General features: G+C 40.2%; 1 protein-coding gene across 5 annotated transcripts in view; it reads left to right on the forward strand.

Moving 5' to 3' along the window:
- The window catches only part of RGL1 (ral guanine nucleotide dissociation stimulator like 1), a 150,166-nt gene that overhangs the window by 26,897 nt on the left and 108,812 nt on the right, over window positions 1-14,457 (forward strand). Inside the window, exons 1-2 of one of the 5 annotated variants that reach the window (XM_045536385.1) lie at window positions 11,563-11,791; window positions 12,776-12,886. The exons of 1 other annotated variant lie outside the window; for it this stretch is intronic. In XM_045536385.1, coding sequence (XP_045392341.1) covers window positions 11,765-11,791; window positions 12,776-12,886 — 138 coding nt within the window. In that variant the 5' untranslated portion in view covers window positions 11,563-11,764. Of the gene's footprint in view, window positions 1-11,562; window positions 11,792-12,775; window positions 12,887-14,457 lie in introns of those variants that run through there. 3 more of the 5 variants (XM_045536388.1, XM_045536390.1, XM_045536387.1) reach the window with 3 other exon arrangements.

Here is a 14,457-nt window from a genome sequence, read left to right on the forward strand (position 1 = left end):
TGAGCCACCATGCTCTTCTCTTTATTTTCATGTCCCCACCACAATCCCAGTGTCCTAATTTCAAAGCTTTGCAATTTTTTTTTTGCTTTCTTCTTTCATTTACTTGCAGCATGCTGCCTACTATCAAGTTGCAACATTTCTTTTTCCCAAATATCATTCAGATTCATTTCTTTATTTCAAAGCTCATATATTGTCTTACTCAGCCTAGGTGTTAATATTTGCTATAGCCTCCTCTCTGTGCTTTCTGCACTCTAAGCTAACCTATGGACAAGTATCAGAATCATCTTGTTCACAAACAAGGATGCCCTTTTTCACTGCTCTTATTTGTTGTAGTACTGGAAGTCCTAACCAGAGCAATCAGGCAAGAGAAAAAAATAAAAGGCATCCAAATTGGACAAGAGGAAGTCAAATTGTCTCTCTTTGCAGACAACATGATTTTATATGTAGAAAAACCCGAAGACTCCACCAACAAACTCTTAGAACTGATAAATGAATTCAATAAAGTTGCAGGATACACAATCAACATACAGAAATCAGTAGTATTTCTCATTATCAATAATGAGCTAGGTAAAAAAGGAATCAAGAAAGCAATTCCATTTACAATAGCTACAAAATAAAATAAAATACCTAGGAATAAATTTAACTAAGAAAGTGAAAGACCTCTGCAATGAAAACTGTAAAACACTGATGGAAGCAATTAATAAGAGGACACGAACAAATGGAAAGACATCCCATGTTCATGGATTGGAAGAATTAATTGTTAAAATGACCATACCTAAAGCAATCTATGGATTCACTGTAATCCCTATCAAAATATCGATGATATTCACAGAAATAGAAAAAAATCCTAAAATTTGTATGGAACCACAAAAGACCCCCAATAGCCAAAAGGAACAAATCTGGAGGCATCAAACTACCTGACTTCAAAATATACTACAAAGCTATAGTAATCAAAAAAGCATGATACTGGTATAAAAACAGACACATAGAACAATGGAACAGAATAGGAACACAGAAGTAAATCCATGTACAGCCAACTGATTTTTGACAAAGGCACCAAGAACACATATTGGGGAAATGATACCTTTTTCAATAAATGGTCCTAGGAAAACTGGATATCCATAAGCAGAAAAGTGAAACTAGACACCTATCTCTCATACAAAAAAACAACTCAAAGTGGATTAAAGACTTAAATGTAAGACCCCAAACTATAATGCTACTAGAAGAAAACACAAGGGAAATGATTCAGGACATTGGTCTAGGCAAAGATTTTTATGGCTAAGACTTAAAAATCACAGACAACAAAAACAAAAATAGAAAAATGGGACTATATTAAACTAAAAAGCTTTATACAGCAAACAATCAACTGAATGAAGAGACAATCTATAGGATGAGAGAAAATATCTTCAAACTATTTATCCAACAAAGTACTACTATCCAGAAGGAATTCAAACTCAACAGTATGAAAACAAATATTCCTATTGAAAAGTGGGCAAAGGATCTGACCAGCCATTTCTCAAAAGAAGACATACAAATTGCCAAGAGATATATGAGGAGATGCTCAACATCACTAATCATCAGGGAAGTATGAATGAAAACCATAATGAGATTACATCTCACCCCAGTTAGAATGGCTATTATCAAAAATACAACAATAACAAATGCTGATGAAGATGCAGAGAAAAAGGAACTCCTACGCTGTTGGTGGGAATGTAAATTTTTACAGTCATTATGGACAATAGTACAGAGGTTTCTCAAAAAAGTAAAAATAGAATTACCACGCAGTCCAGTAATCTCACTACTGGGTATTTACCCAAAGGAAAGGAAGTCGGCATGTCAAAGGGATACCTGCACCAACATGTTTATTGCAGCACTATTCACGATAGCCAAGACATGGAATCAATCTAAGTGTCCATCAGTGGATAAATGGATAAAGAAAATGTGATATGTCTACACAACTGAATACTATCCAGCCATAGAAAGAGTGAAATTCTGTCATTTGCAGCAACCTGGATGGAACGGGAGGTCATTATGTTAACTGAAATTAGCCAGGCACAGAAAGACAAATATCACATGTTCTAACTCATATGTAGGAGCTAAAAAAAGTTGATCACATGGAGGTAGAAAGCAGAATGATGGTTAGCAGTGGCTGGGAAGGGTTGTGGGGGAACAAAGAGAGCTTGGTTAATGAGTATAAACACACAGTTAGATAGAAGGACTAAGTTCTAGTGTTCAATAGCACAGTAGAGTGACTACGGTTAACAATAGCTTATTGCATATTTCAAAATAGCTAGGAGAGATGATTTGATATGTTCCCAACACATATGATAAAATTTTTAAATGATGGATATCCTAATTACTCTGACCATTTTGTATTGTATACATGTATCAAAACATACATTGTATACATGTATGTACTTCATAAAAATGTAAAATTATTATATATCAGTAAAAGAGAATCATTTTGTTCACACCATTTTATCATTTCAATTATTTTGTAAGAAAAATTAAAACATCTCTGTCACTAGCTGCTTTAGCCACACCTCCTTTACCTGATCTACTTCTCCAACCAAATATCATCTCTTTCCATCTCTTGTGAATGTGCCATCTGGAAGACCCCTCTTTTTTCCTCCCAAAACACGTTTCTTTTTTTCTTCAAAGGTAGTGGTTAGCAAAGCCTTAATAAAAGCTGTCATTATCTGGAAGCCCTTTAAAAGTGAGCACCACCTGACTAATTTTCTCAGTGTCTCTCAGGGCTGTGTTGCTCAGTCTGCCCTGCTCTCTTAATCTGTACTTGCTGATCTGTGGCTTTGTAAAATCAGTTTTCAGTCATTTCCTTGGTGTCTTTCGTAAGATTTTAGAGTATAAGCAACTTTAAGGTAAAGATAATATCTAAGATTTATTTATATTATTCAGCCACAATAATTAAGCACTTAACTGAGCTTATAGCATGGGATCTATCTGTCCATCTATTAATATCTAATCAAGTTATTTATTGAACATCTATTATGTGCTAGGCACTGTCTGAGGCGCTAGAATACAATGGTGAGAAAAAAGTGGCATTACCCCTGCCTTCATAGAGTTTACAGACTAATGGGAGAAACAGACATTTATAATTATACAATTTAAGTGTGAAATTAAAACTGATAGAGCTACAAAGAGGGGATGTTCTCTCATGGTGCCATGTGGCATGAGAGAATCTAATACAGGCATTTAACCCAGGTGAGAGAGGAGAAAAGGGAAGGATGTCCGAAACATGGAGAACCACATGTGCACAGCTCCGTGAAAGGAGGGAGCCAGATATGTTCAAGACACTGAAAGAGGACTGGGGTGGCTGGAGCCCAGATAGCATAGGTAGAAAAAAAAATATATATATACACATGTAGAACATATATGTAAAAATATATATGTAAAATATATATATGTAGAATATATATATGAAGTTCTAGTTTATATAGATATAGATATAAAAGAAGTTCTGGTTTATCTGGGTTTTCAGTACCATTTCAATGCCATTATTATGGAAAAAGGAAGTTCCTTTAGTCCTTAAAAAAAGATATGATTTGGCTAACTGCCCAGTGACACCTTCTCAAATCTTGATCAAAGCCTCCGTGGCATCAGGTCACCCATCTCTCACTTTGCAGATGTCTCATTGTTTATCACACAACCTGGCATTATAGGTCTGAGCTGGTTGTTGTATGTTTTGATCTTTTCAACCATGTGAACACATTTCTGGCTGGCTGTCCTTTTTTCTTTTACAGAAATCTGTAATTAGATGAGGTAATAATGCTCATCAGCCCAAGTTACAAATAGTATTCCAGTACCAACTTCCTCCTCTGGAGAGCATCATCAACCATTAAGAATAACTACCAACAATTGGTAAACCATTAGTTGAAAAATGTTCGCCATCATGGCCAGAGAAGCCCTCTGCCTTTGACCTGCCATCTGTTGGGTGCTATTTGTTTATATTTCTTGTTTTCCCTTTCTGTCTCCTAGGGCAGCCACTTCTCTGGTTGTAGTAGATCTATCTAAAATTGGCTTGTAATTGGCTTGCCTAAATGTAAGCACCTAATAACAGAGCATCGAGAATTTTTAATTCATACCTTATAGTATTTCCGTGAGAATTAATAAAATCAGTTTGGTCCCTCAGAAAATGGACACAACTATCTACTGCGTAAGGAGTGTTCAGAGGACTGTTCACATTTAACCAAGCATGATTGACTCTTTACCCTTTGCAAAACAAGGTTGAAAGGTCAAGCAAAAAGTAGGTGAATGGGGCAAACCCAGTTATCATAGCTAGAAACAACCCTAGCAGGGTGCCCAGCTCATAGTGGCAAGCTGAACATGGACAGTTAATTGGTAAGTCACACAGCTCACAAGCCTGAAGAATAAGGAGAAGACTTTCATGGGGATGTTGAAAGGATTAAGTAGCATGCATTTTGACAAGACTTTCATATTGTTGGAGGAGGGAATCAAGCAGTAACAGATTTATTTGCTTATGTCCTCCTCCAAAAGTTTTTTATGGATCTGCAGATAGCTGAAGATATCGTTTATGAATAAAATATTGCAACATGGCTATTGTCGATTTCACTGACTACCAGTGAGTGGGAATGGTTTTCCAAATTAGTCTGTTTAGGTAATGGCCACAGGCAGGTAGAGGCAGTTTATATTCAGTAGTACCAAGGTGTGAAATGTCAATCCTGCCCTCTCACTTATTTACCTTTCTTCACATAGTTGTTGTTATTGTCCTCTTAGGACTGTTTTCCTCTGAACTTTTGACTGAGCATAGAACAATATAGTCCAGCATTGAGTTTGAGGATGAAAAAACTGAGGTCTTCCCATTTCTTAACCGTCTTATGCTGATTGATATTGCCATCTTTAAGACAAGTTTTTTTTTTAAACGTTATCGATGTACGATTGACATGTAAAATGCTGTACATATTGATTGTATACAAAGTAGTGAGTTTGGGGATAAGCATACACCCATGAATCCATCGCTACCATCAAGACCGTAGACATATCCATCACCCCCCAAACTTCATATATATTTTTACATATATGTTCTACATGTGTATATATATATATTTTTTCTACCTATGCTATCTGGGCTCCAGCCACCCCAGTCCTCTTTCAGTGTCTTGAACATATCTGGCTCCCTCCTTTCACAGAGCTGTGCACATGTGGTTCTCCATGTTTCGGACATCCTTCCCTTTTCTCCTCTCTCACCTGGGTTAAATGCCTGTATTAGATTCTCTCATGCCACATGGCACCATGAGAGAACATCCCCTCTTTGTAGCTCTATCAGTTTTAATTTCACACTTAAATTGTATAATTATAAATGTCTGTTTCTCCCATTAGTCTGTATTATTTTCATGTTATTATTTGCATGTGTGTGTGTGTGTTAAGAATACTTAACATAAGATCTACCCTCTTAGAAAATTTTAAGTATACAACACAGTAGTGGTAGCTATTAGGCTCTGTGCTATATACCTGGAATAGAGCTCTAGAATTTATTCATCTTGTATAACTGAAACTTTGTAGCCTTTGACTATCACCTCCACATTCCCTCATTCTCCTCACCCTGGGAATCACCATTCTACTCTCTGCTTCAATGAGTTTGACTATTTTGGATTCTACATGTGAGATCATACCATATTTGTCTTTCTGTGTTTGGCTTATTTCACTTAGCATAATGTCTTTCAGGTCCATCCGTGTGGTCACAAATGGTAGGATTTCCTTCTTTTTTAAGGCTGTACAATATTCCATTGTATGTATATTCCACATTTTCTTTATCCATTCATTCATTAATGCACATTTAGGTTGTTTACATATCTTGGCTGTTGTGAGTAATGCTGCAGTGAACATGGGACTGCAGATACCTCTTTGAGGTCTTGATTTAAATTCTTTTGGATAAATACTCAGAACTAGGATTGCTGGATCATGTGGTAGTTCTATTTTTAATGTTTTGAGGAACCACCATACTGTTTTCCATAGTGGCTGTACCAATTGACATTCCCAACAAAAGTGTACCAGGGTTCTCTTTCCTCGTCATCCTTGCCAACACTTGTTTTTTGTTTTTTCAATAGTAGCCATTCCAACAGGTATGAGGTGATATCTCATTGTAGTTTTGACTTGTATTTCCCTAATGATTAGTGATGTTAAGTATCTTATATAACTGTTGGACATTTGTATGTCTTCTTTGGAAAAATGTCTATTCAGGTCTTTTGCCCATTTTTTAATCAGGTTGGTTAGTTTGCAATTGAGTTGTATGAGTTCTTTATATATTTTGGATATTAATGCCTCATCATATATATGGTTTGTAAGACAAGTTTTTATTAAGTGCTTATTTCCAAGTACAATGTCCATTATACTTGCACTGCCCTTACTTTTCTGTCATGCAATAACCTATTACCCAGGCAAAAGTAAAAAGAACATACCGATTACAAACCAGAAGCAGTAAACAAATACAGGATTATGTTAAAGGAAAATGGTGTGGGAGTAGGGAGAGAAGGAGATACATTTTCAGTCAATGCCTCCTATGTTCCAAGCACTGTGCTTTATATAGTGTATCTCATTTAACTCCATGATAAGCATGAAAAGAGACAAATGAGGAAAATAAGGGCATGAGAAGCGAGGGTCAGACTCTTGATTGGCACCTTGTCTAGAGCTGGGATTTAAACTCAGATGCCAAATGTCCTATCGTTTATCCAGGCATGTGAGTATTACACCATGTCACCCGACATATATGAGTACATTCTGTCTAATTTTTATATCTTTTACTTCTCTTTTGCAGCCAGAGAGGTAGAGTAAAATCTAGGAAAATATGGTTTCATAGAGACCAATGAATAAGTGAATGAATGGAGGATATAAACTATGTATTTCTATTTCTATAAAGATTTTCTTAAAAATCTACATACAAGTTGCTTGCATTTGCTCTTTATTTATTGGCCATGGTGAAACTGTAAGGCAAGAAAGTTTTTTCTTCCCAGTTTAATGTTCTTCCATATCTTTTTCCTCTTATTTCCTAGGACCTTTCTATTGTTACTGTCAGTGCCCACCAATATGGCAACACAAAGTTATTCCTTAGCAACAGCCTAATGCTTTAAATATAGATCTTTTCTGATTTTCCTTTTCCCCTCTTAACAAATTTTTATGTGTTAAATATGTACTGAGTTAACAGTACATTATTGTTAACTATAAGCACAATGTTGTACAGATCTTTAGAACTTATTCATCTTGCATAATTGAAACTCTATACACACTAATCAGCAACTCTCCACTTCCCCCTCCATCCAGCCCCAGGCAACCACCATTATTCTTTCTGCTTCTAAGAGTTTGACTATTTTAGATACTTCATGTAAGTGGAACCATACAGCATTTGTCCTCCTGTGAGTGGCTTATTTCACTTAGCATAATGTCCCCAAGTTTTAATCTATATTGTCACATATGACAGGGTTTTCTTCTTTTTTAAGACTGGATACTACTGCATTGTATGAATACACCACATTTTCTTTATCCATTCCTCCACTGATGGACATTTAGGTTGCTCCATTCTACTGTGAGTAATGCTGCAGTGAACATGGGAGCACAGATATCTCTTCAAGGTCTTGATTTAAATTCTTTTGCATAAATACTCAAAATTGGGATTGCTGGATCATATGGTAGTTCTAGTTTTAATATTTTGAGCAATCTCCATATTTTTTTCCACACCACCTGTATACCATTTTACATTCCCATCAACACTGTACGAGAGTTCCATTTTCTCTCCATTCTTACCAACACTTACTATTTTAATAATGGCCATCCTAACAGGTGTGAGGTTATATCTCACTGTGGTTTTGATATGCATTTCCCTGATGATCGGTGATGTTGAGCACCTGTTCCTGTAGCCATTCGCCATTTGTATGTCTTTGGAAAAATGTCTATTCAGGTCTTTTGCCCATTTTAAATTGGGTTATTTATTTTTTTCCTATTGAGTTGTAGAATTTCCTTATATATTATGGGCATGAAATCTTTATTAGATATGTGATTTGCAAATATTTTCTCTTATTCCATAGGTTGGTTTTTTTTACTGTGTTTCCTTTGTAGTCCTACTTGTCTATTTTTGATTTTGTTGCCTATGGTTTTGGTATCATATCCAAGAAATCATTGCCAAGACCAATGTCATGAAACTTTTACCCTATATTTTTGTTTCAGTCCATTTGTGTGGCTATGAAGGAATATCTGACACTGATAATTTATACAGAAAAGATATTTATTTGTCTCATGGTTCTGCAGACTATACAAGAAGCACAGCACTGGCTTCTGCATCTGGTGAGGGTCTCAGGGTGCTTCCATTCATGGTGGAAGGTGAAGGGGAGCAGGCACGTACAGAGATCACATGGCATGAGAGGAAGCAAGAGAGAATGGGGAGATGCCAGGCTCTTTTTAGCAACCAGCTCTTATGGAAGCTAATAGAGTAAGAACTCGCTCATGGCACCAAGCCATTCATGAAGGATCTGCCCCCAGGACCCAAACACTTCCCTTTAGGCTCCACCTCCAACACTGGAGATCAAATTTCAACATGAGATTTGGAGGGGGTCAAAGAAACCAAACCACAGCAATTTTCTTGTAAGAGTTTTACAGTTTCATGTTGACATTTGAGTCTTAATCCATTTTGGATTGATTTTTGTGTATGGTATAAAATAAAGGTCCAGTTTCATTCTTTTGCATGTGGATATACAGTTTTCCCAGCACCATATATTGAAGAGACCATCCTTTCCCCATTGTGTACTCTTGGCACCCTTGTTGAAGATCAGTTGACCTTAAGTGCTTGGGTTTGTTTCTAGCTCTCTGTTCTGTTCCATTGATCTATGTTTGGCTTTATGCCAGTATCATATTGTTTTCATACTATAGCTTTGTAATATGTTTTGAAATCAGAATGTGTGAGACCTCCAACTTTGTTCTTCTTTTTCAAGATTGCTTTGGCTATTCAGGGTCCCTTGTAGTTCTATATGAATTTTAGGATTTTTTTTCTATTTCTGTAAAAAATGCAATTGAGATTTTGATAGGGAATATTGAATCTGTAGATAGTTTTGGGTAGTATGGGCATTTTAACATATTAAGTCTTTCAATCTATAACACAGGATGTCTTTCTATTTATTTGTATCAACAACAAAAAAAACCTGCTAGAACTAATAAACACATTCAGTGAATTGCAGAATACAAAATTAATGTGTTTCTATGTACTAACAACAATCTGAAAAATTAAAAAAAGCAAAGCAATCCCATTTAAAATAGCATCAAAAAGAATAAAATACTTAGGAATAAACTTAATTGAAGAGATGAAAGTCTTGTACACTGAAAAACTACAAACATTGCTGATCTCCTTTTAACAAAACTCTACCAATTCTTTCAGGACTCTGCTAGGTCATGGGCAGGCTAATCTGGTAAATAAATGCAAATGGAGTTATGAATGGCTTATTGGTTTATCCTTTCCACATACTGACCAGGAATATTTTAACCCAAAGGTTACAGGTAATAAGGTATTACAGACTAAACTGCCTACAGGTGAAATATTTTAAAATAAATATGAAAAATGTGTAAACTGCAACAGTGAATTGTTCTATCTAGTATAAAGCCAGATTTTTTTGCAGAACATTTGTACAAAATTGTATACATTATCAGGTATAAATACGAATAGTTTTTCTTGGCAAACCTCTCTGCAATTTTAAAAGTAATTTGATGAGAAGGCGTCATTTCAGATTTTCCCACACTGAATACATAACACAACTTTTCAGTGAATCTGAGTAAATACAATTTGGGAGGAAGTGCAATAAGGAGGGAATGGAATTTTTTTGATCCCTTACCATGTGCTAGATGATCTTCCTACATTATTTCATTTAATCCTTTTTCAAACTCTTTGAGGTAGCTGTTTGTCCCCGTTTACAGATGAGGAAATTATGGCTCAGGAAAGTAGTGTTCAAGTTCACTCTTACTGTAAGCCTGAATTTGGAGCTGGATCCACTTACTTCAAAGCCAATGCTTTTCCCTTTGCACACTAGGTGGCCAGCCAGGGAACTGGTGGTCTAAAGAGGAGTGTGCGCAGATCTGAAACCTGAGTGGGGCCTTGTGAGTTACAAGCTATGCTATCCAGGAAGGCTTCCTGGGAGGGGTGAGGTTGAAGAAACTGCTTAATATGCCTGAAGTGGAAAATTTTCAGTCATCTACAAGTTTATAGCCAAAAATTAGGGTAAGTAGTGGTGAAATTAATCTCATGGGTTGCTGAACTCAGTTCCATCTTGGGGTCATCAAGGTCACCGAATAATAGGTCTTCTAGGTATGGGCCTGGGGTCCTGAGGATGGCTTAACAAGCAAGGAGGTGGGGCCCCCACGTGATTTTCCTCTGGCTCCTGGGAACACTCTGTCCTGGTCATCACAGAAAGATCTATTCTACATGCTTTTTTTTTTCTTTTAAATTATAGAGACAATCACTTCAGCTTGATAAAAACAGCATTTCCCTCTCTATACAGTCACTGAGCCCTGTAGGTTCTGGTTGTATGAAGGTAACTTGGCTGGGTGACTTGAGAACATCTTCACATCTTTTGTTTTTCTTTGATGCTACACCCTTGCTGTCATTTATTCTGTTCTCCTGGGAACCTCAGTGCGCTTGATTTTTAAATTTTCAGCTTGGGATATATTTACTGTTAACCCAAGTCCAGCCTATGCCTTAGTGTGACAATTAATGGGAGACTTTTTTTTTTTTAAATTTAAAGGTGATTAAATTCATTTAGAGGTGAATAGTAGGAAAGGCATGATCCCTAAAGCTTTCGTAATTGGCATGGGATTCTGCAGGTGCCAAGTTTGATTGCATTATCATAGGAATCTCTCGCTGTTGATTTATTCAAACTGGATCTGAAAAATGTAATAATCTTTTGTCCCTAGAGCAGGTCTTTCCGTTATGATGAAACTCCGGCTGGCAGTCGTCTTAGGAAGAGCTTTCCCCCGCGGTTAGTATCCCACTGTGTCCCTACGGCACAGACAACCGGGGCCCTGTGGGTCCCTGCAACCCTTCCATGCTGTGTCCCCTCCGCACCCGAACTTGACCCTATCATAACGGGTGGTACAGAGAAGTCCAGAGCGGCTTCCTGTTGGCAGTGTGCCCACTCGGGACGGGGTGCAGCCCCTGGGCATGGCTTTTGGAATATCCGGGTAGCCTCCGACCTTATCCTTTTGTCCTAAGGAAAAACTTCCTGGCTTCCAGTATTATTGCTCTCCTTGGGGTCGCTCTGATTTTATTATTCGGAATTCAAAACTGGTACTTAGAGAACTTTTTCTGACTTTCCCCCTCCTTTGTTTCTTTGAGCGAGGGAGGCATGAGACGCGCACGCTCGCCCCCCGCATCCCACGCGCGGTTCTGTTTTGGCACCTGGTGACCACGAGGAAGACCCGGCGACCTTGAAGGCGCGGTTGCCGGGTCCCCGTGCGCGCTCGCCGTCCGCGCTGGGAGGGCAGGGCGCTCGGTGCTGCTCGCACAAACAGGAAAGCCTGACATCACGGAGCGGCGCGGGGAGGAGTCTGCTCCTCCGCGCTCGCCCGCCCGCCCGCTGCCTTTGTGGCCCGAGTCGCGCCGGCGGCGGCGGCGGCGTTGGGGACAGCGCGGCGCGTGGCCGTGCGCGGCGGCCGCTCGGGACCGGGACGCGCGGGGCCCAGCCGGGCAGACGCTGCGGGGGCCGCGGAGCCGGGCGCATCATGCCGCCTTCCCGTCCCGGAGAGAAAGCTGAGAATGCAATTGCTTTGGCGAGCTAAAATGGTAACGCGAGCTCTCCGCCTTCCTTCTCCCCCGGAGGCTTCTCCGGCGGGGAAGCTTCTCCCGCGTTCTCTGGGCGTGTGTCGGACCCCGGCGGGGACGGAGCGATCCGGCCGCGCTCGCTCCGCTCTGTCGCCCCCTCTGTGCGTGGCCTCCCCCTTAGCGGCGCCCACTCTCCGTGCCGGTGCCCGTGGCGTGTCGGGGACGGATGCCCGTCGGCGGGGCAGAACTCCGAAGCACAAGGAGCGGCGACGCTGGGTGTCCCGCGGAGCGCCCCTGCGTCCCAGCGGCTCGGGGCGCCAACCTCAGCTCTAGCCCCGGGGGGACGTGGAAATCCAGGGATCGCTACACACATTTCGGGCGAAGCTGCATGATGATGTGTTGCTCCTTCTGCACTTGCCAGATTATTTTACGGAAATAAAAACTTTCCACCCCCGCTAACTTTTTGGGCTCCAGAACAATAAGTGGAGAGAAAGAGAAGCAAAACCACTTTACTTACTTCCAACGCAGTGAGGAGGACTCTTGGCATTTTAAACACTTGTTTGTGTTCTGAGTTTAAAATCTAGTTTGCTCAAATGACTGAGCCACTTATAAAAGTCCTCACACTTTTTCTACAAATGAGTTAGTTTTCTTTTTTACTTAAAGGGCACAAGTTAATCAGATCTAAACCATAGTTTCCTTATGAAGAAAAAAAAAAGAGAGACTTAAAAAACTATTTAAGATATGTGAGCAAGTCTAGGAAAAATAACTAAATGGAAAAGTCCGAGGATCCTGATACCACAGGAAGGGGCTCCCGGCCAAGAAAATCTCAGCATTCTCCCTATCGCAATGTGTCTTGTGTTGCTCTGATTGTAATATTTATTCTGAACAGCCCGTCTCGTGCCCTGAGTGCTGTTGTAAGCAGCAAAGCAGCTGGGATAGATTGTGGTTAGCGGAGAGGAAAAAAAAAAATACTCTTTTTCTTTCTCTTTATCCCATCCTTGGCAGAGCTCGATTCAGGACTGGGGTGAAGAGGTAGAGGAAGGAGCTGTTTACCATGTCACCCTCAAAAGAGTCCAGATTCAACAGGCTGCCAATAAAGGAGCAAGATGGCTAGGGGTGAGTAAAGCTGGAGAGATTGTGAACTTTGGAATTTCAGTGTCTGTTCTGTGAATATCATTATTATTTAGCAGAGACGGGCTTTTTTATTTTTCTTTTCCTCCCTCTTTTGGCCTTAAAAAGGAAAATGCTAATGACCAAGTGTTTGCACTAGCTGTACAGGTCTGTTTTTGTATTTAATGTTTTCCAAAGGATCTTCCCTAGGTTTGTTAATAATTCAGAACCTCTTAGAAACATCTTGAGGTATTTGGCAAATAGATTGGGGGTGAAGTGGCAGAAAATGACACACAGAGTAACAGGGCCAGAGAGCAACACTCTGTTAGACAAGAGCCAGAAAGCAGCTGTGCCCCGATGGCACCGTCTTCCCCTCCTGCCCTCCGCCCACTGATGCTGACAGCCTCTGCCCTACTCCTGTCCCCCTGCGGGGTACCCAGAATGCTCAGAGGACAGACCGTTCCAAGTCTGCTTCCTTTGAGGGGTGGCAGGTTTCCCGATGGGATCTCCTTTCTGTAGCCTGGAAGGAGGCAGGCTTAGTGCCCACGACCGTGTGTGTGGAGTGTGTAGCGTGGTAGGCCTCTGGAAAAATGCTTGTTTCTGTTAACAAGACTCTTTTTCACTGAGATTCTAAAATATCAGGTAGGGTCATGCGAGTTCTTAGCCATTGCCTAGTGGATCCTTCAACACATCCCAAATAAGGGAAATGTGAGAAGTGGAAAGCTTGGTGATGGGCTCACTGCTTGGGCAAACATCAGCAGGTGGAAGAATGAAGGAACTCTTGGTCTGGAGATAGAAGTGACTCTCAGAGAGAGCGGAGAGAGGTGACAGAAAAAGCCTTGAGAAAGAAAATAAAGGTAGGCTGAATAGAGGGGATGGAGCATGGTTTCCCTGGCCTTATTCTAGCCACACTCAGGCACTCACAGGGGATGAGCTTCAGAGATGAAGATTACGCACTTGCATTCCATCTTTACTGGCTTCCAGTCTCAGAAAATTCAGAATATTTTGATTAGCATTTAAAGGTGGAGTATGAAAGAGGGCAGGAAACAAAACTGCCCAAGGACTCAGGTTAAGACTAGAGGCAGTGTGTGACTTGTAACTCATGGAGTTTAAGGCAAGATGGCCAGCAGCAGTCCCTTCACCTGCCATGGGTCTGCTGACACAGGCATTCAGTCATTGCTTTGGGCTTCCCCAGCTACTTCGGCTCAGACCTTTCCTGCTACTACTGTACTTTGGGCCAGAGTACCACCCACTAGCGCCGTAGACTGGTGACATCTGCAGGTGTGGAACCTTCCCAGTGAGGATGAGAAGTCTTCGCTTACCAAGCAGCTAGTTTACTCAGAATATGATTTTGAAATTAATTATGTGCATTACCAGCAGACCCGATAGGGGAAGCAGAACTAGAGTTCTGACAGGTCATCACTTTGTTGTTGGGGGTTGTGTGTATGTATTTTATTTAAATGCGGTGTGGATGTGGTTTGCCATGTCTGGCTATTTCAGATAGATTCACAGGTTCTGAACCAGGTGCCTTCAACAGAGTTGTTACAATTTTTGGTGGCAAGTTGTTCCTCTCTTTC

This window comes from Lemur catta, chromosome 23 (assembly GCF_020740605.2).
Source record: "Lemur catta isolate mLemCat1 chromosome 23, mLemCat1.pri, whole genome shotgun sequence".
NCBI classification, from domain to species: domain Eukaryota; kingdom Metazoa; phylum Chordata; class Mammalia; order Primates; family Lemuridae; genus Lemur; species Lemur catta.